Source organism: Ictidomys tridecemlineatus, chromosome 2 (genome assembly GCF_052094955.1).
Source record: "Ictidomys tridecemlineatus isolate mIctTri1 chromosome 2, mIctTri1.hap1, whole genome shotgun sequence".
In the NCBI taxonomy this organism is placed as follows: Eukaryota; Metazoa; Chordata; class Mammalia; order Rodentia; family Sciuridae; genus Ictidomys; species Ictidomys tridecemlineatus.
The window spans coordinates 25,380,526-25,402,369 of NC_135478.1; the positions used below are offsets into that span (position 1 = coordinate 25,380,526).

Below are 21,844 nucleotides of genomic sequence, written 5' to 3' on the forward strand. Positions count from 1 at the left end.
CACTCAGTTAATCTCTATCAGGAGATCAATTCACTGATTGGGTTAAGACTCTCATAAACCCATCAATTTACCTTGAAACCTTCTTCCGTTGTCTCACACATGAACTTTTGGGGGACACCTCACATCTAAACCATAACATTACCCCCCCACTCTTATGAAGTAATATTGAGTTAAGATGTTCACTGTGACTGCTTAATAGACACCTTTTAATAAATAAACGATGACTACTATCTAACCAGAATTCAACATTGCTGGACTGCTGCTTTTGTAAGGAGAAAATTAAAAAAATATATCCCTAAGTCATTTGATTTCTCCTTGACAACTCAGGAGATTTCTCCTTCTGAAATTCAGTTTATTGAACTTTAATTTACTCCTAAAATATAAATGATAGGGCCAGGTAGAGTGGCTGTTAAAGACTTCTAAAAAAGAGAGTATCCCAAAGACATTTACCTTCAGGGGAGTTTCCCAGATAAACGATTCCTCCAAATTTTGCTAACTCCCAACTTAAAAAATAACACTTTCATTTTCCTTTCTTCCTTTTCCTCTGTACTATTTATCACCATACTTGATTATTTTATGGTCTATCTCTTATCAATAGGAGGAGGATGACCTGAAGGCAGGGCATTTGTGATTTTGTTCACTGTTGGGGAACTGGATTGCTGAAAATGGTCCTTGATGATGATTTGGAGTTGTCTGGCCAACAAACCAGAAAGAACTAGGAGTTCCAGTTCTCAGAGTGGTTTCCTGGGTTTGTTGCAGCCCTTTTATGACCTTAAAGCAGTCATAAAAGACAGCTTAAAGTCTGGAAAGATATTAGGTCCTACCCACCAGCAGCTGAACAAACACGTGACAGTCTTCTAGACTTCTTGTTAGGTGTGATAAAGAGAAAGCTCCTGAAATCTGGGAGTCATTCTGGTGCTATCATCTCTGTCTTGATGTTCTGGGGAGGATAAACACTTTTTCAGAACAACATCAGACAAGGCTGCTCTGTCACCTGATTGAACAAAGCAAAACTAATCTATAATCATGACTCCTGTCAGTCCGAGGCCTGTTGAGAGGTGGGTACAGTTTCTGTGCATTCAACATCCCTCCTAGACAGGGCCGGGGACTGTGCAACTCCTGGGACAACTGCAACTCTCTGAATTAGGTATGGAGTGCCGAGAAGGGACCATTTCACAACAATCACAACAACTCAAGGAGTCAATGAGCAGCCTCAGGTGGTACCAAGAAGCCATGAAGCTGGAGGAACATTCTGCAACTTGTCTCTGACAGCAGGGAGTAGGCATTTGGAATATTGGTGCCAAGAAGGATGGTGCAGTTGGGCTGTCTTGGAGTCTAGCGATGTGTGTGGTAGCTAGATAAAAGGAGGGGGGGGGGATGTTGCGGAAAGTCTGACACCCTCATGGCGGGGAGGGGCAAGAATTGCAGGGGTCCCAAGACGACTTTTGAACTGCAGCCCATAGAAAATGAGGGTAGTGTGTATGATCAAAACCTGGTCCTGCCAGGTCCAGCTGGAACTGCCACCGGAAGGAGGGAGGGCTGCACTCCGCGGGGCGGGGCGGGGCGGGGCGGAGCCTCTGAGGGGTCCCCAGGGGCCGCCTTTGGGAACTCACAGGCTCAACCCGGGATGTGAGCTCAAGTTCAAAGCCCGGCTCCGCCCGGCCTCCTGGGCCAGGCGCTGCGCGCACAGCCCAGCCAGCGCGGGGAGGGCGGCTGCGGCTGTGCGCGGTTGCTAAGCCCCGCGCCCCCGGAGACGTTCCCGGTGGCTGTCGCCGGGCGCGACGCTGGGCGGGCGGCGGGAGCGAGAGAGGGAGCGCCAGCGCCGGCTCGTTGCTGCTGCACCTCGCTGCTCCCTGCCTTCCCGCGTCCGCTCGGCCGTCGAGCCTCGTCCCGCGTGGCCACCTCTGAGCCAGGCTCGCCCGGAGCCCGCCGCTGCCGCGACATGCCGGCTGCCACGCCCGCCCCGCGCCCGCCGCCGCCCCCGGCCCGGCCGGCCCCCGGCTGCCCAGTGCGGCCTGCCCCTGGTAAGTGCCGCCGGGTCTGGGCGCCGCCTTGGCGGGGATGGGGACTTAAATCACCTTACCCCTGGACCAAGCTGGGTGCGGGATGGGGCAGCAGAGCCAGACCCCGCAAGGTTGCCCAAAGCGTGTGTATGTGTGTGTATCTGTGTATGCGCTTGCGTTGTGTCTGCACCGCCTGCAACTCGCTTGCTAGAGGGGTAACGCTGTCCGAAGCTGGTTTCCACTCCTCTGGCAGCCAGATGGCCCTTCGTGGAAAACGTTCTGGGCATCCTGCGGGGTGTCACAGGGTTGCAGAAAGAGAGAAGGCGCCAGGGAGGGGGAGTGACGATTATTGAGCATCTCAATGTGCAGGCACTTTACCTAAAGTTCACCTCATTTCATCCTTTCCACACACCTGTAAAGAAGGGGGCATTAACTTCATTTCTTCGATGGGAAAACGGAGGCTCCCAGAACTCCTACTTTGCCTAAGATTGTGTCACTTGATAGTGATAGAACTGGAACTTGAATCTGGTCTCCAAAACTCTGACCCATCTAAAGGAAAGAAAACTCTCGGTAGAACAGATGAAGAGACACCACAGAAATGAAAGGCGATTAGAAAAAAGACTACAGGCAGAGCATTTGGAAAATTAACAGGAAAAAAAAAAACTAGGCTCGTGAAATATCTCTTTAATTAATTTCAAATATAGGTCCACATTTACGCTTTCTTCCACGTCTGGCTCTGGGGGCGAAGTGTGGTGAGGAAGGGAGAAGACTAGTAAGTGCTGGGCAGAGGCGTTTGGGGACACCTTTTCAGAGTATCCGCCTGCTTGGGTGTTGGGGGGGGGGATGTGAGGAGAAGTTGTGGAGGGAACTAGGTTATTATTCATTCCTGACAGTTAGTCATCTCTCCACCTTACCCCCTCCCAGTTGATCCCGTTTCCTTTCCTTTTCTTGATGTATATCTGAGAAGACAGTTGTCAAATTGGAGCTGGGTCCCACCTTCATCTCTGGCTCTCATGAAATATCTTGGCACTAGGTGGCCCTGCACTTTGGGGATTATGTCAGGAGCCATGAAATTGGTCTGTGCTACTGCTTACAGAGGTGATCTGCTGGGTTAATGCTGAGCTAGTGATCACACTGAATGAGGCATCTAGAATAGCAGACAAACATTAGGGCTTACCCTTAGGCAAGGTAGCAAAAAAACAGGGGCCCCAGGGAGACAGAAAAGAATATTAGGTTTGGCTGATAGCCCAACTTGAGAAAAGCATTTCAGTTTAATATTTGGATAGCTTTGAGTGGTGCCAGGAAACGCTTCCCAGGATAAAAAAATAGAGAAAAGCAGAAAGCCATTTCTGAAAAAAAAAAAAAAGCACTGTAACTTTTTCCTTCATATTTGAAAGTTCTTTGAGGCTTATTTCCCCTCCCCCTTGTACCAGGGGTTGAACTCAGGAGCACGCTACCCATTGAGCTACATCCCTACCAACCCCCTCCTTTTTTTTCCTTTCCTTTAAATTTTGAGACCCCCTCACTAGCTAACTTGCCAAGGGTGTCCTTCAACTTGTGATCCTACTGCCTCAACCTCTTAAGAAGATGGGATTACAGGCATGTGCCCACCACACCTGGTAATCCATGTCCTTTCATGGAGAGCTTTGCAATCTTTGTGCACTTGGATGCCCCGAGTACTTTTACTCTCAATTTTCAGGACTCTCCATTTCTTTGTTGGAGGATGATCTGGGCTGCAGGAACCTGCTTTGTTTGTGGGAACTGAGATCAGAGAGTGCCTGGAAATTTATAACTCCTCTGGGGGCAATCCCTAACCAATGACGGATAGGTGATGAGTATTCATAGTTCAGCTTCGAGGTCCTTCCCTGGGACACTTTGAGGCATGATAGCTCCTGTTTTCAGAGATTTTCTGTGGAGTTACATCAAATTGACTTCCACGAATCTTTGAGTCTTTGCCTGGAGTACTTTCTTTCTCCACTCACTTCTCCACTTCCCTTTTTGCCTAGGAATACCTACCTCTTAGTATACTTTCAGAGGAAGTCTTACTCAGGATCTGATTCTAAGGAACCCAAACAGAAACATGGACCCTTCTCACTCTTCTCACTCAAGTAACTGGTGACCTGGGCTTGTCTGTAGGTTGCCTTTGCCTGAATTCACAAAAGGTGTTCCCTTCTGGGTGGATGGACCCCTGTGTCCAGGCACCGAGTTGGCAAATAGGGGCTCAGTACCAGGAGCCTTTATCAGCGTGCCGCTGACTGTGCACATAGTACTTAGCATTCTGGGAGGCACTTTGAATGCTCAGAAAAACAAAAGCCAAATGGAGAGTAGTTCAACAGTCCCAAGATCTCAGTTCTAGGTTTTTTCTTATCCTCCTTTTCCCCAGTTCAAGGGAAATTTCCTTTCCATGTGTTCCTGGATATTTGAATATTTCAGGCAGATGTTGTGCTTTTCTCTGGACCAGCTGGGAAAATGCCTTTGCATCTTTCCAAAGCCAATGAAGAGAAGGAAAAGGGCTGTCTTAGCCAGTGAAGCCACGGTAGCACAGACTGCTGTGGGGTGGTGGTGTCTTGTCAGGGAGGGTGGGCAGATCTCTACCAGCCTGGCTTCCAGGGCTCCCAGGGACACCCTGTCTAGACGGTGGGGTCACTGTAGCTGAGGTGGGCAGCTTTAGTTGGGAGGTTTTTGCTTGATGGAGTTTCTTTTCTTTGGGTCCAGGGGCCCATTGTCTCTGATAATCCTGAGTTTCCCCACCTTTTTCTGTAGTGGTTGCCTGTTAATGTCTAAATTTGGCCCATCTGGTGGTAGAGCAGAGCCCCCTTTAAAGATGCATATGTGGGGGAGTTCTTTGAAAAGGATGCTTTTGTTAACTGCCTGGTAATATAGGTCAGAAAAGGGAAATCCAGGGAGAATGGAAAAATGGGAAGAAGACATCTGTATTAGCAATTAGGGAGGGGTGTTGAGTTCTATTCCCAGAGATCCGAGGCCTGTGAGTGACTTGGGGCAAGTCCTTGAACTTCTCTGGGAACCTCCGTGTCTTTACCTTTCTTTATTTAATAACAGTTGTCCAGCTGTGTGTTGTTTGATGTTCAAAGAGGAAATATTTTCATAGACTCATCAAACAGTTATTGAGCAAGCTTATAAAATCCTTACCTGGGGACAACTGGCAGTCTCTTGGGGACAGTGGTATATGTAGAGGCATTAAGATGTGGGTAGTAAGTGAGAGAATTGAGATAAACACCAGGTCAGTGCCTGCTTGTGTGAGGGGCCCGTGAATGTCTCTGGAGTTGCCTGGACTGGTCAGGAAGTCTAAGTGTCACAGGAATTTGCAAACATCAGGATGCTTTATAATGTGTGGTTATCCATTTAGGGCTCTTGACTCCATCAGAAACGGCTGCCATATCCTGGGTCTGACATTGGAAAGCCATGTAATCCAACCACTAAGTTTTCTTATTGGCAAAGTGGGCTTGTTTAAGATTTTGCAATAAGAAGCACTTGCCTGACATTACAAAGGAGGTAAAGTGTTATAATTAAAGGGAACTTTTAGGCTGCAGAGATTCCATTCAGCTACCTTGGGCCTGTACTCTTCAAATACTTAGGGGCCTTTGAATCATCTGGGGATCCTGTTAAAATGCAATTCGGATTTAGAAGGCCTGGGAGCCTGAGATCCTGCTTTTCTCAGTGGCTCCTAAATCTTGTAGTTGTTGCTCATTTGGGGACCACATTTTGAGCACAGGGCCTTAGGCCAGTCTTTCCTTCCCAGGTAATCTGAATCCCTTGAACAACCCTGTGTCTGAGGAGAGATAGAAGGTTCAGGCCTCCTGGGCAGGTCTTTCCTAGAGCTGGGTTGGAGACAGCTGAGAATTTCTGTCCTTGAGTAAGTTGTTGTCCCTGGCAGGTAATGGATCTAATTCAACTTCCTTCAGATGCCTGAAGGACCAGGAAGAATTCACATTTTTTCTGTGTCCTGGTACAAAGTTCTTTCTGGCCAAATGGTGCCCACTTTTGCATGCTGAGCCTGAGGAGGTACAGGTGAATAAACCACTGGGCCTATCACAGTGTGGTGGGGTGGAGTGGGGTCAGGCATTGAAAGGTGTAATTATGACATGATGAGATAAGCATTCTGTAGAATTCATGGATGATGGAGAGGCTGGTTAAAAGTGATGGAAAAGGGAGAAAATTTTCCTGGTAGTAATTATATCTGGACTGGGTTTTAAAAGATGAATTACTATGACTGGAGTAGAGAAGGAGGGCAGAGGTATCTGGGGAATTTCATTCTATGGTTAAGGAACAGCATGTGCAAAGTAGGGTGCTGTGGAACAGCTTGATGTGTTCATGTCATTGAACTAAGAGTCCTGGGATATGAGGTGTTGTGGGAAGGGCTTGGGGGGACAGGGCTTAGTTCCTGAAGCTGGATTGGTCAGGATAGGCTAAGCTCTGCTGCAGTAACAAATTGACTTCATCATCTTAGTAGCTTAACCCAGGAAAGATTACTTCTCACTCACAGTATGTGTCTCTCACAGGTGAGTAGAAGGCCCCAGTTTGACATTTTGCAACCTGGAATATGTGGCCTGTGTAGTCACCAGTGCCAGAAAAGAGTGGGACAGTTGCTGTCTTCCATCTGCCTCCTCTGGAATGAATGAATTGTTTATATCCACACTCCACTGGCCAGAAGTAAAATTGTGAGGGGCCTTGGAATTGGTGATGGGTGGAGAGGAGATGGATGGAAAGTTCAGAGAACATCATTCCTTTCTACATTTGCCTGAAGCCAGTTTCTCAAAATGGGAGTAATCTTTGGATTTCTAGAAAGAAAGAAAGGAAGAAAGAAAGAAAGAAAAAAAGAAAGAAAGAGAGAAAGAAAGAAGAAACTTGAAGATGCCTAGTATTAGCTTAAATTATTTTTTATAAGGTAATTCAAATATATAGTAGCATTAAATACTTCTAAACTTGTGATGCTTAGAGCTCTCCTATGATCATAAACCCAAAACACATATATAAATAAAATACCAACACAGGCATAAACTGCATTTGTTCGGATCAATGTGCTGAATTTAATGTGATAAAATTTCATTTTTGCCAAAACTGTCACTCAGGTTCTTATAAGTTTTGTGTGCTGTGTGCTATGCTACATAGCTTGTATGATGGATCAGTTCTTTCATCAGTTTCTTCTCTGTATACTAAATCTGATTTGCGATTTTTCTCTTTAGCCTGTGATAATTAAAGTTGCATTTTATAGTGCCGACTACATTGATAATTTAAAAATATTTGATAATGCAAAATTTGATTATAAAATGAGATTATTTAGATGGCCCAGGTTAGTTAAAAAATTGTCATAAATAAAAATAAAGAAACCCCCCAAAAATGTCATGAAGGTAAAAACACAAAGTTAAACAAAAAATAAAATTTCGAGAACTTTTGGACCTTCTTGAATGTCTGAGGATCCTCCAGAATTTGAAGAACAGGTGGAAAATAGAGAACCATTGGAGTGCTTCTCAAAGGGGAGAGAGAGAGATCAGCTTAGTGGGTTGGAGTTATCACCTAGGCCAGGGTGTGCGGGGGGTAGGTGAGGAGCAGGTAGGAAAGCCAGAGACAGCAAGCTGTGGAGGTGTCAGGTAGAGGTAAGATGTGATGAGGGTGGGTACCAAGGCGGTAGTTTGAGGAATGGCTAAGTAGGGGCACTAGATTTGAGAGGCCTGTCTTGATCCATTCCAGAGCTGCAAAAGCTCCAGCGTTCTGTTTACTGATCCCAAAGAAAGAATTTGAAGGACTCAACAGAGAGGGAGAAGGTTTGGGCATTCGATTACTCATGTGTTCCTTGGGGGCTGCTGGCCGAGGCAACGTGGAGGGCCAGGCGGCTTCTTCAAGCAGCGGGAATATAGAGCATAGGTTGTGTGCCCACTGTGCAGATGGATTTCTTCAGATGTTTTACGAATGCATTCCTTTACTTTACAATCAAGGTCGCTCTGCTTTGATTCCCCACTGTTTCAGTCAGCTTTGCATCACTAAGACCAAAAGACCTGACAAGAACAACGTAGAGGAGGAAAAGGTTATTTTGGTTTATGGTTTCAGAAGTGTCAGTCTATAGACAGCCGACTCTGTAGCTCTGGATCTAAGGTGAGGCAGAACATGATGGTAGAAGGGCCCAATGTTCTGCAGGAAAGTGGCTCAGGACATGGCAACCAGGAAGGAGAGAGAGAGAGAGAGAAAGAGAGGGGGGGGGGCGCACAGGAGAGCAAGCTCTGTTCACTAGGAACAAAATTTGTACCCCAAAAGCACGCCTCCAGTGACCTCCTTCCTCCAGCCACACCCTACCTGACTGCAGTTACCATCCAGTTAATCCACATCAGTGGATTAATCCAATGATTAGGTTACAACTCTCGTGATCTGATCATTTCACCTCTGAATGTTCTTGTGTTGTCTCAAACATGAGCTTTTGGGGGATACCACATAGCCAAATCACAAGACGTACCTAAAGACTGGAGACAAGGGAAGTGGCCAGTTTTCCTTCCATTTGACCATGTTATCACTTCTTGAAGTCCTTCTTATGTCACCACCAGGAACAAATCTTTCTATGCACTGGCTGGTTATCCCAACAGACCCTGAGGAACCCATGGGTCTTGGAGGTAGGCTGCATATGGAAGAGGATGGAAGGGAAGAGGAGTCAGGGTGACTCTTTGTCATGAGGGTCTAGGGTGATACGCCAGTAATTAGGATGAAGACTGCAGGTGTGCCCAGCAAGGACAAAACAGAGCAAGACCACAATCCTCTTAGGCCATTTCCATCATCCTGTCTTTAACTGACACGAGCTTTCCTGAACCAGTTTTGGAGAAACTTCGCACCATGTGGTGTCTATAGTTCCTCTAAGGAACATTGAATTAGTGATCATTAGGATGATTTGAGCAGCTTTATTAGCTTCTCTCTAATGCCTGTTTCTTCTGATCTGCTGGAGTAGGTTCTGGACACATTTTGCCCAATTAAGCACTGGTTTTTTTTTTTTTTTGTTCTTTTACTTGTTTCAGGAAAGTGAAAAAAAATAATTATAAGAATTGCAGATGCTTGTGAGATATAAGCTGCCATGCTTATAAAGTGAGATGAGTTATCTGCCCTCAGTTTTCAAGAGCTCACTTTCCAGCCTGTTCTTTTAGACAGAGATGCTTAAAATTCTCCAAGGAGTGACACGGCACAGGTTCAGTGATCTCTAGAGAATTACATAACAAGGACAATGGAAACTTCACACTTTGGGGAAGTGGAAGGCAGAGAACACGAAGCCACACACACACACACACACACACACACACACACACACAAAATTTGCAAACAAGATAAATTCATGTAATTTTCTAATAATCTTGTGTTCATTACATTTTCAGTATTAAATAGTTAAAAATCTAACAGTGTTTCCTCTCTATAAATGATTAACCTAATGCACTTAACTGATGGAAGTGACAAGGCACAAGTTGCCCGAGTGGCTTTTACTCTCCTGTTTGCACTTGTGATGAACTTCTACGCTCTCTTGGTCTTGGCACAGGGGTCATCTTCATAAGTCACTGAGGCCTCTGGGGACACCATATGGCCTCTTCTTCTCAAATCTCTTTGGAACTTGTGATTAAAGTTTTGTGATCAAGTGAATGTCTGCCACCCCCAGAGACCACATGCTCCTTGAAGACAGCACTATGACTTCTTATCCCCAACTAGGGGAGCATTTTTGCTTAACAGCAGTTTCCACCTGCAAGCTGCTGTAGGATACCCTACAAGAAGCACATTTGGACCTCGGGTTGGTTGGAGGAACAGATCTCCTAGCAGTAACAGCTGTGATTTTAGGAGCTTCTCTTCCAGGGATGGGTTCAATGAGGCTAGTTGTACAGTTTCTTTCAGATGTTGTTTGGTTTCAGATGGCTGCAGCCAGAGTTGTCTGGAGCTTGCGTCTCTACATCGATGGCAAAGACTGTTGATGTTGCCAAATACCCATTGCTCACCTTCTTTAGCAGATGCTGTCAGTCCCTGTCCATGGTTCCTGACCACTCTCACCTTTCTTGTTCTGATGTTTCCCACTGCAAGCCACTGCAATACTGTTGAGGGCCTTCTCTGGTTGCAGAAGCAGGATTGGTCCATTTTTGGTGCAGGCAGGGAGTGCTGGGCAGTTAATACACCTTGGAGCCATCCTCCAGTGCTACCAGAAGGGACGAGTAGATAAATATCAGTTTCCTTGCTCCTCTGGTGGGACTTCCAGGCACACTGAGGCATGTGCTACCCAGCCTCCCTGGAGATTCCCAGCAGAACTGAGCCCAGGTTGCCCACAGCAGTGAGCTGTTGGCTCACATCATTGTTGTGACTCTTTCAGTGCTTCTGGGGTTCAATCCCCCAGGTGGACTCAAATCTTTGTCTCAGGCTCAGCTTTGGGGAGATTCCAATCTAAGGTGCTTCTGGGTTGGTTGAGGTCCGGTGACCATCTCCAGCCAGCTGATGGTGGGTGGAGGTGCTGCGTATCGTTTCTCACGCAAGGTAGGTAAGATCCAGAGCACCCTCCCTGTCTGGTCAGTGGCTGGAGATGGTCCAGGAGCCGTGCATTTTGGATGGGGGATTGAGGCTGCATGTTTCATAGGGAGAATTTGACACGGGAGGACTGCTCAGTGCACACTGAATCCATAAGCAAGAAACTTGGCCCTTGAGCTTTTTAGCATTTTTTTCAGTTGAGGTACCCACTACCTGACACGTAGCCTCAATACTGCCCTTTTGGTGTGCCACCACTTATGTCAGCTCACCCTACATCCCTGACTGATCCGTAAGAGCTCTGGGAGGTTCTACTGTGATCTCTGTTATTGCTACCCATTTCCAAATTCCTTCCTTCTTCTGTTGTTTGATAAATATTATAAAAGTAAAATTTATGCTCTTAGTTCATCCAGCAGTTATTTTGGTATTATTAGTGAGATGAAAGTCCACATTCATTTCATTTCCAATTTATTAACTAATTGTTTCAATATTGAATAAAAATTATTCTGACCTTCCTGCTTGGTTTGTGATCATCTTTTATTATACATGAAATTGTTATGTGATGTTGTATCTATTTTGAGGCTACAGTTTTTCTTCTTTCCTTGAGTTCTTGTGCAAGGACTGAGACACTGTAATTGTAGTTCTTTAATATATTTTACGACCTTCATTACTCATTACTCATCTCCTTGTTCTCCTTCAAAAATTGCGTTAGTACTGAAATTGCTTGGAACCCACAAATTACAATAGGGAGGAACTGTATATTGTTAAATAAGTGGTTTTAACATGTCAGGACTTCACATTCTGGAATGGACAGTCATTTCCATGGCTTTTCTAGTTTCTCTCACAGTTTAGTAGTCTTCCTTATGTTGATCATTGCATATTTCTTGTAAAAGTTATTCCTAGGAATTTTCTATAGGTTGACTTTGTAATTTTTTTTTTTTAGTTTTTCCTGTGACTTTTCAACTTATTGCAGTTACATAGAAAAGCTTGTGTGTGTGTGTGTGTGTGTGTGTGTGTGTGTGTAAGCCTTCCAAAATCTACAGAAAATTAATATTTAAGTAATATAAATGTATATAATTAAAAATTTTTGCCTTGTAACTGACCACTTTCCAACTCCATTTTGAAGTAAAAACACTTGAAACAATGTCATGATATTCTATGAGCTCTAATTGCCTTTCCAGATAGCTTAGAATATATAAAAGGTATGTCCTAGAATTGAAATAAATTCATGGAGGGAGGGAGGAATACAAAGAAAAGGCACACAAAGGAGTCGGGCATTTGGTAGGAATCACTGGATCTTGTCCCCACTGACCAAATACAGGATTACAGGAACCGTGAAAACAAACAGCTTGTGTTCATAATCTCCCACGCATTTAAAACCTGCCTGTAAGTGTCTCAGGTCAGAGACTTCACTAGCCTGAACATCAAAGTCTTCTCCTTAGACAGTTGGCACTTGTCAGTAATAACATCTTTATTTTTGGAGTCTGGATAATAAGAGACGATGTCAGAGGCAGCACCTTCTCATTGATGTTGACAGGGGAGCCTGGCAGGTCCGACTGGTTAACATAAAAGTAAATGAAAGGACACCACATCCCAGATCAGGGTCTTACCTGTGTGCCATGTAAAACCCAAATCATTGGACTTACTCATTTAAAAAGAAAAAAGAATAAGAAGTCAAGTGTGCTAGATTGGAGCTCCTTTCTCTCTTTGGAATTTGGGGTCAATTGGTGTGCAAGTGTTGCAGAACTTCCCAGTAATTGGATTTATGGGGAAGTTCCTGGGTTCCGTGGTGTAAGCATATCATGCTTTGGGGTGCCACCACTTATGTCAGCTTGGGAAATGAAGGCTTTTCAAGCTTTTTCTTTCATATCATTGTATTAGAGTTCCAATGAATTGATCATTTTCTACAAGGACAGTATAACCAACCATGCTTTAGGTTTCAAAGTTGATATTTTCCAAAGATGTTCTGTAGTGTGAAAGGAAAACATTCACCATAAGCAACAAAGGGGAACAAAGAATATGAGAACCAGTTGACAGACCCTAGGGTTCCCAGGAACATTTCTTAGTTATTTACTTTTCCCTCCCAAATACTTGTCAACATTATAAAGATGGTAGTGGCTGCCTAGTTCTCTTTATGTTTAGTTACCTGCACTTTCTTCATCAGGGTCCAAGGTAGGTGCCTAGATGAAGCTGTGTTCTTAGAGAGAAAAATGGAGTGTTAGTGTTGAGGGAAGGAGAATTGAACCAGGGGTGCTTAACCACTGAGCCACATCCCCAGCACTTTCTTTTTTTTTGTATTTTATTTAGAGACAGAGTCTCACCAAGTAGCTTAGTGCCTTGCCATTGCTGAGGCTGACTTTGAGCTCTCTGTCCTTCCTGCCTCAGCCTCCCGAGCTGCTGGGATTACAGGTGTGCACCACCATGCCTGGCTCATTTTTTTTTCTTTCTTTCTTTTTTTTTTTTTTTTGAGACAGGGACCCAGGAAGTTGCTTAGGGCTTTGCTGAGCCGCTGAGACTTGCCTTGAACTTATGATTCTCATGCTTCAGCCTCTTACATCACTGGGATTACAGGCATGTGCCACCATGCCCAGCTAAAACTGATATCTCTTTATCTTGCCCCCAGCATGTTCACAGGACCACTAACAATATATGTGTTTTTTTAAGTAAGCATGTTATGAACCAAAGAAAAACATACATGACAGCGTTGGTTTTTTTTTTTTTTTAATTGAGAGGAGGGAGTTGAGCTTCAAATATCTGCTTGTTTCAGGGAAATAAATAAAGTTTTCTATTTTCCATGCTGCTTTGAGTAACTTAGAAACTCTGAGAAGCTCCTGGCTAGCTGGCTGTCTATGTCTGGAGTTTGTCACTGTGCTTTTTTAACCTACAATTAGCTAGGATCTGCTAAAAGTGCAGCCAGTAATTGTCATATCCTTTTAGAGCATAAGAAATTCTTTTTCCTTAAATGTTCTTATGATTCTTTTCCTACCCTTGACAGTGTCAGTTTTTAGTGTAAAAGCTACAAAATTAGATACTGGGGAAATCACTGATAATTACCATGAACTAGCTAGGCACTTCTCCACATGTTTTTAATGAGCGCCTACTACATGCCACTGTGGTAGGCATAGTCATTTTAATTAACGGTATTAGTACTGAACTGGGGGACTGGGGAGACAGAGGTTAAACATCATGCAAATGCTGTGACATCAGTAGTGGTAGGCACTCTGGAGGAAAGCAGGAGGGCACGTGAAGGGAGGGGTGATTGGAGAGTCTGCAGGGAGTGATTTGAGATCCCTGGCCAATCTGGAGGAAAGCAGTAAGGATGTGTGTGAGGGAAATAGTTTGAAGGTACTCCAGGTACCTCTGGGTAGAAAAAGTAGAATTCTACTTTTTTTTTTTTTTTAAATGAAGTGGAAGAGAAGGAATACCTTCTATTCTGGAATTCTAAAAATGCCACAAAATAGCCAATGCTTATTCCTGTTTTAAAATTTAAAGGATTTTCATAATTTGGGGTCATGGTGTGGGTCTAGAATCAAAACCTAAGATGTGGATGATTTTGCAGGTGACATTTGGGGAAGACCTCTCAGAAGAAGAGAGCTTGAGGGCAAGGTGGTCAGAGGGTGGAGCCCAGCAAGGATGTGGGGCCTCCGCTGGGGACATCTGCCTGGATCTAGGTGGCACCATTAGCATCCATGACAGTCTGCTGGCCTGCAAAGAGTTCATATCTCAGTAGCTTTAGATAAATTCGGGGTCAGAGAGAGATGAGAAACCCTGGCTCCAGGGCTGCTTGGCTCAGCCAGCCCATTCTGGTGGTTCTGGACTCCACTGGCAGGCTGTTTGCATCCACCCTGCTATGCGTTCCTTGGGTTCTTCCGTGTGACACCTGTTTATTGCCAGCCTGCCACATGCCTGGCACTAGGTCTTTGTGTTTGGATTCTTGCCAAGCAAGACCCGTTTAGTAGAGTCAATTCTTGCACATTACAGATTTTTGCCCAAAGCCAAGCGATGGCATTGTAAGGGCTCCTGAAGAAGCTCAACCACAACCCCCTGGAGAAGCCAGAAGCTGCCAAGGTTTCCTCCTTTAACAGAGGCTCTGAGAGTCTTTGTTAAAGCACTTGGCCATGATGCTCTCTAAAGGTGTGGATGCAGAGTTGGGTTGTTTGAAGGAACCTGTTGGTTTCTCCCCACTGGGGCTGGCTTCTCAAAAGAGGAGCAGGCTTGCCCGGGTGACACTGTTGTCAATCGGATTTCACCAGGGTGGAGAGTGCTCACCCTGTGTAGGAGACGGGATGCCTGTCACCTTGGTGGTATTTACAGCCATCTGGAGGCTGGGCTGGCGGTGGCCGGGCAGGCTCCCTGGGCCCCGAGGATGGCAGAGTGCTCTTCCAGCAGTGATGTGGGCGAGGAGGGTGTTGGGACTGCTGCTGGCACCTCGAGATGCCTGATGGATGCCTGCTGCCATCAAGGTGTTGGCACCATGCCTTTCTTATTCTAAACTAGAAGAACACCAAGCCCAGGCTGAAGTCCCAGCTGAGAAAAGTTTGCATCTTAATCTACTTTATGCTAACATCATTCTCCTTTGTTTGGAATCTTAATAGACTTGGGGGACTTGCCTTTTTAGATCATCCTGTCTGCAGCGATATCAGGGAAAAACCCACCTGTTTCTTGCCAGCTATAGGAATATTGTGTGACTGTATTTTGCCTAATTGGGATGCTGGCTGGCTTAATAACTAGGGCAGAGCTAAACGAAGCTGCTTTGCTTAGGTGTTGATGGCTGAGGATGAGTGAGAGCCCCACTCCATTTCCTTGGGAGGATGCCATGAGTTTTGCTTTATTCCAGGGTTACAAGGGACACTCTGAACTTGTCAGAAGCATCGTTCAAAAAGATTCAGGATCTGTGGAAGATCGTTTTAGTTCTTACTAAGTAGCTGTGTGACCTTTGGATAATTGCTTTCTTTCTCTGGTCTATAGTTGTTCTCTGTTAGTTGGGAGTGATGGGAGATGTGTTTTCAGTTCCAGCGTGCAAAGATTTGCACCCACACAGTCTTTGCATCCAACTCACGTGTCTTAGATTGGATTCATGATACTACTTTTGTTTACCAAGGATTTGTATTTCAACATAAGCTGCTTGTGAGACTTTTTTTTTACCAGCAAGTGGATTTGATCATGTAAACAATCATTTACTGAATATTTATGGCAAGTTCTCCTCTGTGGGGGGTACCTAAATTGACAGCACAGTGGAACTATTTAAGTTATTTACTTTTTCTTGAGTGCACTTTGATAATATGGGTCTTTCATGGAATTCGTTTCAGTTTTCTTACTTATTGGCATGAAATTATTCATGATATTTCCTTATTATTATTTTATGTAAACCACCCCAGTGTTTGAATGAAAGCTGTATGTTTTTTGGAAACGTTTCTTCTTAGAATTATTTGGCTTGCTTGTTATCTAATTATATGTTGTCCATGAAGGCTGTCTCATCAAGGAATCAAAATTCTCTAGGAATAACTTTTTAGCTGGGCGCAGTGGCACATACCTGTAATCCCAGTGGCTTGGGAGGCTGAGGCAGGAAGATCACAAGTTCAAAGCCAGCCTCAGCAAAAAGCAAGGTGCTAAGCAACTCACTGAGACCCTGTCTCTAAATAAAATAAAAGATAAAGCTGGGATTGTGGCTCATTGCTCAAGTGTCCAAGTTTAATCCCCAGTACTCCCCACCCCCTAAAAAAGAATAATTTTTTTAAAAGAATCTGTAAGCAGTTTGCCTCCTCTGTCCTGAGCAGCAATGGGTAGGGAAGTCTCCACCTGCTCCTCAGATACACCTCTGGTCACAGTAGGGGACAGTGTTCAGGTATGGGCTCTGACAGACGGTTCAGGTATTCCAGGTGTCCTGATGCCCATTTAAAATCCCTCCAAACCGAAGCGTGAAGATGTGGAAATGAGACAGACTCCTTGCTTCATCTCTCTCGAGGGAGCTTGCTTTTCTAATGATTTCTGCAGCCTCATTTGCATGTAGGGAATGAGGCAGAGCTCTGTTGGGCCCCTGGAGTTTGAAAGTGCTGTTGACATAGACCAGTGGAGATGGAGTGGGCTGCTGGAGGCCCTTGAGGTCCATTACCAGGCAGAACAAGGAAACTGGGAAGCCTTAGAAGCATCTGGGCAGCTGCAGGGAAAGTGGTCCCGAGGTGGGGGTGTACTTGATGGCGCTCTTTCACTTGAACAGGCTCAAAGAGCCTCCCTGAACAACACCTGGAAAAACAAAACGCGGCCCAAACCCAAGGTGACCTGTGACTCTCGCTGCAACAGACAACGGAGATTAAATATCCAGGTCACAGGAATCAGCAGCCTGCCAGGGATCCCTGCCCTCCCGGAATTTCACTGAGTGGGTGGTGCAGCCCTGGGGGTGCTGGAGTGCTGGGAGGAAACATGAAACCCAGGGGTGGAAAGGAAAGATCCGCTGTCCCTGGGGAGAGCTCTGGTCTAAGCAAACCAGCATCCGGTGTCCCTGAGAGGGACAGTGTGAGGGACAGGGCGGGAGCATTGGAGAGGCTCCCAGACATTGGCATGAAGAGGCTGCTGGTGAAGAGGCCCCTGATAGGAAAGGAGAGCCCACAGGCTGTGAAGAAAGGATGGGAAGCAGAAGAAGAGTCCATCCGCAGGAAACTGGCCAGATGGAGGGGAAGTGGAGATGAGGTTATCATTAGGGTGGCTGGCGTGTCTGAGGTGTCCCCAGTCCTGGGAGCACATGAGGCCATGTTAATATTAATGCCCAGCGTGGCAAATCTCACTGGACTCTTCTGCTCACACAGGTCCTCTGCCACTGTCCTCAGAGTCCCCAGAGTAGGATGTCACCTGTGCTCAGGTGCAGCATGGCTTGCATCTCTCCTGTTCTTCCTCGAGTTGTCCTGTCACTCCTGTTACTTCCCCTGTCCCTCAGGGCTGCCTTCCTGCTGTCACTGTCTTCCCAAGGTTGCTCATGACCTTCTGCTGATTCTCCTGAGGCTGCCAAGCCCCAGAGCCTCACAAAGGCTTTGGAAACGGCTCTTTCCATATCCATCCTTCTCTCTGTGCTCCAGAGGCGCTTACACCAGCTGTTCTGGGATCCACTAGTGCAGGGGCAGATGCCATGCTGTCATTGCCTGCTGTGCCTGTTATATCCTCCCAGGGATCTGAAGTTTCCTATGCACAAACCTCTCCTTGTCTTCCAACTACCCCCTTTTCTGCCTGTTTGCAGCACACTCACCACGGGCCGAAGCCAACCTTGGGTCCTTGTTTGGATTTCATTGGGTCTTGCTGCCACACTTAAAAGGCTACCCAAGTCAATATGCACTAGTCCAAGGGCTTTATGATCCCTCCTGTTTGGGACTGCATCTTTTGATTCTGCTGACCATTTTGGCAAAGCAAGAGCTATTCTATAGCACTGCAGCTTGAACTCCTGTGCATCATACCATGCTGCTGGCGGGTGGGAGTGGGGTCTTGTTAAAACCCAGAATCTGAGTCTGTCATGTCTGGGGTGGGGCCTGAAATTCTGCATTTCCACAGAACTCCCAGGTGACACAGGTGTGGCTTTGGGTAGTAAAGGGGTTCAAAACATGCCACCCCTAAATAGGCCATTTTGCCACAGCATTATTTCGAGTTGAAGGTAAATTACGGAATAGCAGAGGCAGAAAAACTCCTTCCCTTCTCTTTTTGCCTAAAAGCAAGGCATAAATTTCTTTTTGTGAAATTGTCCCTCTGGCTTCTCTTGTAGCAGGAAGGGTAAACCCTTAACTATCACACAAGACCCTAGACTCTTATCAGCACAGACATGGCACCGAGTGGAATCTCCATAGCAAGTCTTACTTAATTCTTAGCTTCCATTAGTCTCCCCTGTGTGTTTAACTATTATGCCCCTAGAAGCCCCAAACCCTTTGCCTTTGTCTGTTACTTCTCTACAAATGTCTCACTCTCCTAAACTTGAAGATTAGGAGAGTAGTAATCATATAAAGGAAGAAAGTAATAATAGGTAGTTAGACAGGAAAGTGGATTAATGTGACTTGCAGTCACTTTTTCCAGCTCAGTTAGTGTGGGAGTCCATTTATGCGAATTCATCTGACCTGTGGCAGCAGGTAGGAAACTTGATTTCTGGGATCCAGCCCCACTAGGCCTTGCTGGTTCACTTGGAGTTTGTCGGCTCCCACCTCAGTCAGGGCAGCCTCGGATCAGTGAGCAGGAAGCTGCTCTCTCTCTCTCTCTCTCTCTCTCTCTCTCTCTCTCTCTAAGCTATGTGCTTAGGTTTGCTGGAGTGTTTCTTATTGTCCTGTTCCTATTGGCTTTCTATTTCAATTGCCCCGTGAACAGCAAGTCCATCTGTCTGAGTCACATTCAGCATCACATTCTGTATGACCTTGAGATGTACATGGATTGGGGAAAACCCAAGGGTACGAGTCCTATTTTCATTTAGAGTGTGTGGATGAGGAATAAGCAGGGTGGAGTGCCCATCTAGGCCAAGCTGACCATCTAGGTCAGCATGAGTGAGATATTAATTCTGTTTGGCAGGTGGGGAAACTGAGTTTGGAAAGATTATATAATTTTCCTAGAGGCATCCAGATAATAAGAGCCTGGTAGGGCCGTGGAGTCTGACTCTGTGTTCAGTGTTCTTTGCACAACTCTAAAATGAAGCTTTATCAAACTGAAGAAATGTTTTTCTCTTCCCTGCCTGTATGAGTTTTCTTAATAAGTGCTACTTTGGCAGATTTCCTTGTGGAAATTCCTTCCTCCCTCCCTCCCTCTCTCCCTCTCTTCCTTTCTCCCTCCCTCCCTCCCTCCTTCTCTCTCTAGCTTCCTGGGAATCTGCTGGCTTGGTGGCTGAGGGCTGGCCATTGGGATGTTTAGTTTTTGCTCTTTCTACCTTTTGTAGCTTTGTAAACAATTTATTATCGATGTCGGGACAGAGCATGGATTCTCTTAGATTAGCTGGAGCCTTTTGAAATTTCTGATCTGTGTAGGTCAAACTTGATAGACCTACTGGCAATTTCATATGACTCCATTTCATTGATTTTGCAAGTAGATTGTTGGAGGTGAATAGATGCTGGTTGGCCTTTGGCTTTTTAGTCAGGTTGATTGGGGTAGGTACCAGAACAATGCTGCTGTGGTGAGCCTGAAGTCCTCGGTGCACAGTGTCCTTGGGGATGAGAACGTTCCTGGAGCCTGAGCTCAGGGCTATGCCCCAGCTCACATTGTTTGCTCTCGCTACCGATGCACCAGGCATTTAGAGTCTCTCTTTTTTTTTTTCTTTTTCTTTTTCTCTTACTTGTAAAGAAAAACACTTTGCTCTGGACTAAGAACTTTAAAGGAGGAAGGCGAGTCTGTGGAAGAGAGGATTGAACTGGGTTTTATTTTCCTGCTGCTCCCCAGGAGCTGGATGCAGACAGAACCAGAAGTACCATTGCTATAGGTTCCAGTTATGCTGGGAAATGTGGGGCTGAGTTCTCATTCTTGTCTCAGACCGTACAGCTTCTGAGTGAGCTTGTGAACGCCTGGGCTGTGGACTGATGGTGCCTGGTGTTGGTGTGGCAGAGGCTGAGCTTCTCTGTCTGTGCATTATATTTGACTGTGCCCTTGGATGACGGTTGCTCTTGTGGAGCCTTGTCCTGGTTCAGGGATGGGAAATGCCAGGCTGTTCTCCCGACCACAACAGGTCAAGGCAAGTTTTGAGGGAGAGGCTGCTGAATGTGTCTTAGTTTTCCCAAGAGCACATCCCCTCTCCCTCCTATCCCAACTGTGGGTACCAGACCATCCATCACTGTACCCTGACTCTTCAGTGGCAATGTTTAAGATCACCATGGCTTGCGTCTTTGTCATTTTAAGTCACCATGCAATCTGTACGGCCCATCAATGCTCATCCTGTTCTATGAGTACCACTTCATGTCTCTGAAATCCCAACCAAGACCTTTCTCTGGGGACTTCCTGAACCCCTTTCTATGCTAAAAACTCCACATCCCTAATATATTCACTGGATGCTTCCTGAATCTCCTCAATCCTCCCTGAGGATCCCACCCATTTTTCTTCCCTAGAAAGAGAATTCTTTTTTTCTAGGGACTGTGGAGTTTGAAGTCAGGGCTCAGAAATTGGCATTTCAGGCTGTTTGAGGGCTATTACTTTTCTTCTCTCCTGTAACACGCTTCCACGCTTCCTCGGTTGAGAGTTCTAGTGTACCCGCTTGCCTTGGCACTGTCTTATAGTGCCTGCTTGGGCCTTTCTCCACCTTACCAGAGTTTTCTGCTCCAAACTGTGAGTTTCACCTTCATTTGTCATAACCTGAATGTCCACATGGGCAACTTTTCTCTGTCACTGTCTTCTCAGAGAAAATATTTAGGACCTCATTGGCTTAATTTAACATATATGTGTTCAGGGTCCTGCTCCTTGTGAAACACCATAAGCAAGATGAATGAGAACTTCAGCCCTTTGCTTACAAGTATTTGAAGGTCACCTTCTTTCAGTTCCTTAATGCAGGCAGAGCCATTAGAAGGATTGTGAGAAGAAAAAAAGATAACAGATTTCCATAAATAAATCCTTTAACTGTAAATGTGATTGTTAAGCTCATAAATTTGTGGCATGTGGGAAGATCAGTACCAGCCGCTATCTTGTCATCTGATCTGACACCTGTGTCTAGATGGAAATCATCTCCGAACAGATTGGATGTTATAATTAAAAAACAAAAAAACATTCTGTGTGAATATGCTGGGCCAAACTGCCCATCTTGGCACAACTGGAGTTTCTGCTATAATTTGACTCAAACATACTTACAAATAATTACTTTTTAACTTCTTTTTAAAGGAAACCTACGTGGCAGATTCCTACACGCAAGGTATGAAATATGGATCCTTTGGGATGACTTTAACAATTCTCACCAACCCTCAGGGTTTAATTAAATTACAGATTCTGTTTTCTGATTTCTTTTTCTGAACCTGGATAGAAATTGGGGAAATTGAACCAATTTTGCGTCTGCTAGTTAATTCTGACTGGGTGCAATTGGTCAGGAAATCTGAAATCTTTTTTTATTCATGTAAATTCTCATTATTTAAGCTGTGAATATTAATAAGTCTTTGGTTCCCCCCCCTCTCTCTCCAGTACTGAAATCCAGGGTCTTGCACATGCTAAAGCACGTGTTCTACCATTGAACTACACACCCAACTCCTTTTCTTATTTTAATAAGTGGAGGGAAAAAACCATCCAGAGAAAGAAGTTTCTAAACTTAGATCGAAAAGCCTCCTTTAATTTTATTTTGCCAATGTCTAATGCAAGATCATCCCAATTAAGAGTAAGAAATACCCACCACATCAGGTCTAGCATTTCTCATGATGCTAGGCAAGGCTGTG

At 45.3% G+C, this 21,844-nt stretch overlaps 1 protein-coding gene across 1 annotated transcript in view; it reads left to right on the forward strand.

Annotated features, from left to right (window-relative positions):
- The first annotated feature begins 1,575 nt into the window (after positions 1 to 1,575).
- Positions 1,576 to 21,844, forward strand: part of Dclk3 (doublecortin like kinase 3) — a 41,738-nt gene continuing 21,469 nt past the window's right edge. The window contains exon 1 of the mRNA XM_021732689.3: positions 1,576 to 2,024. Within this exon, the coding sequence (XP_021588364.3) occupies positions 1,943 to 2,024 (82 nt within the window). The 5' untranslated portion in view covers positions 1,576 to 1,942. The remainder of the gene's footprint in view (positions 2,025 to 21,844) is intronic.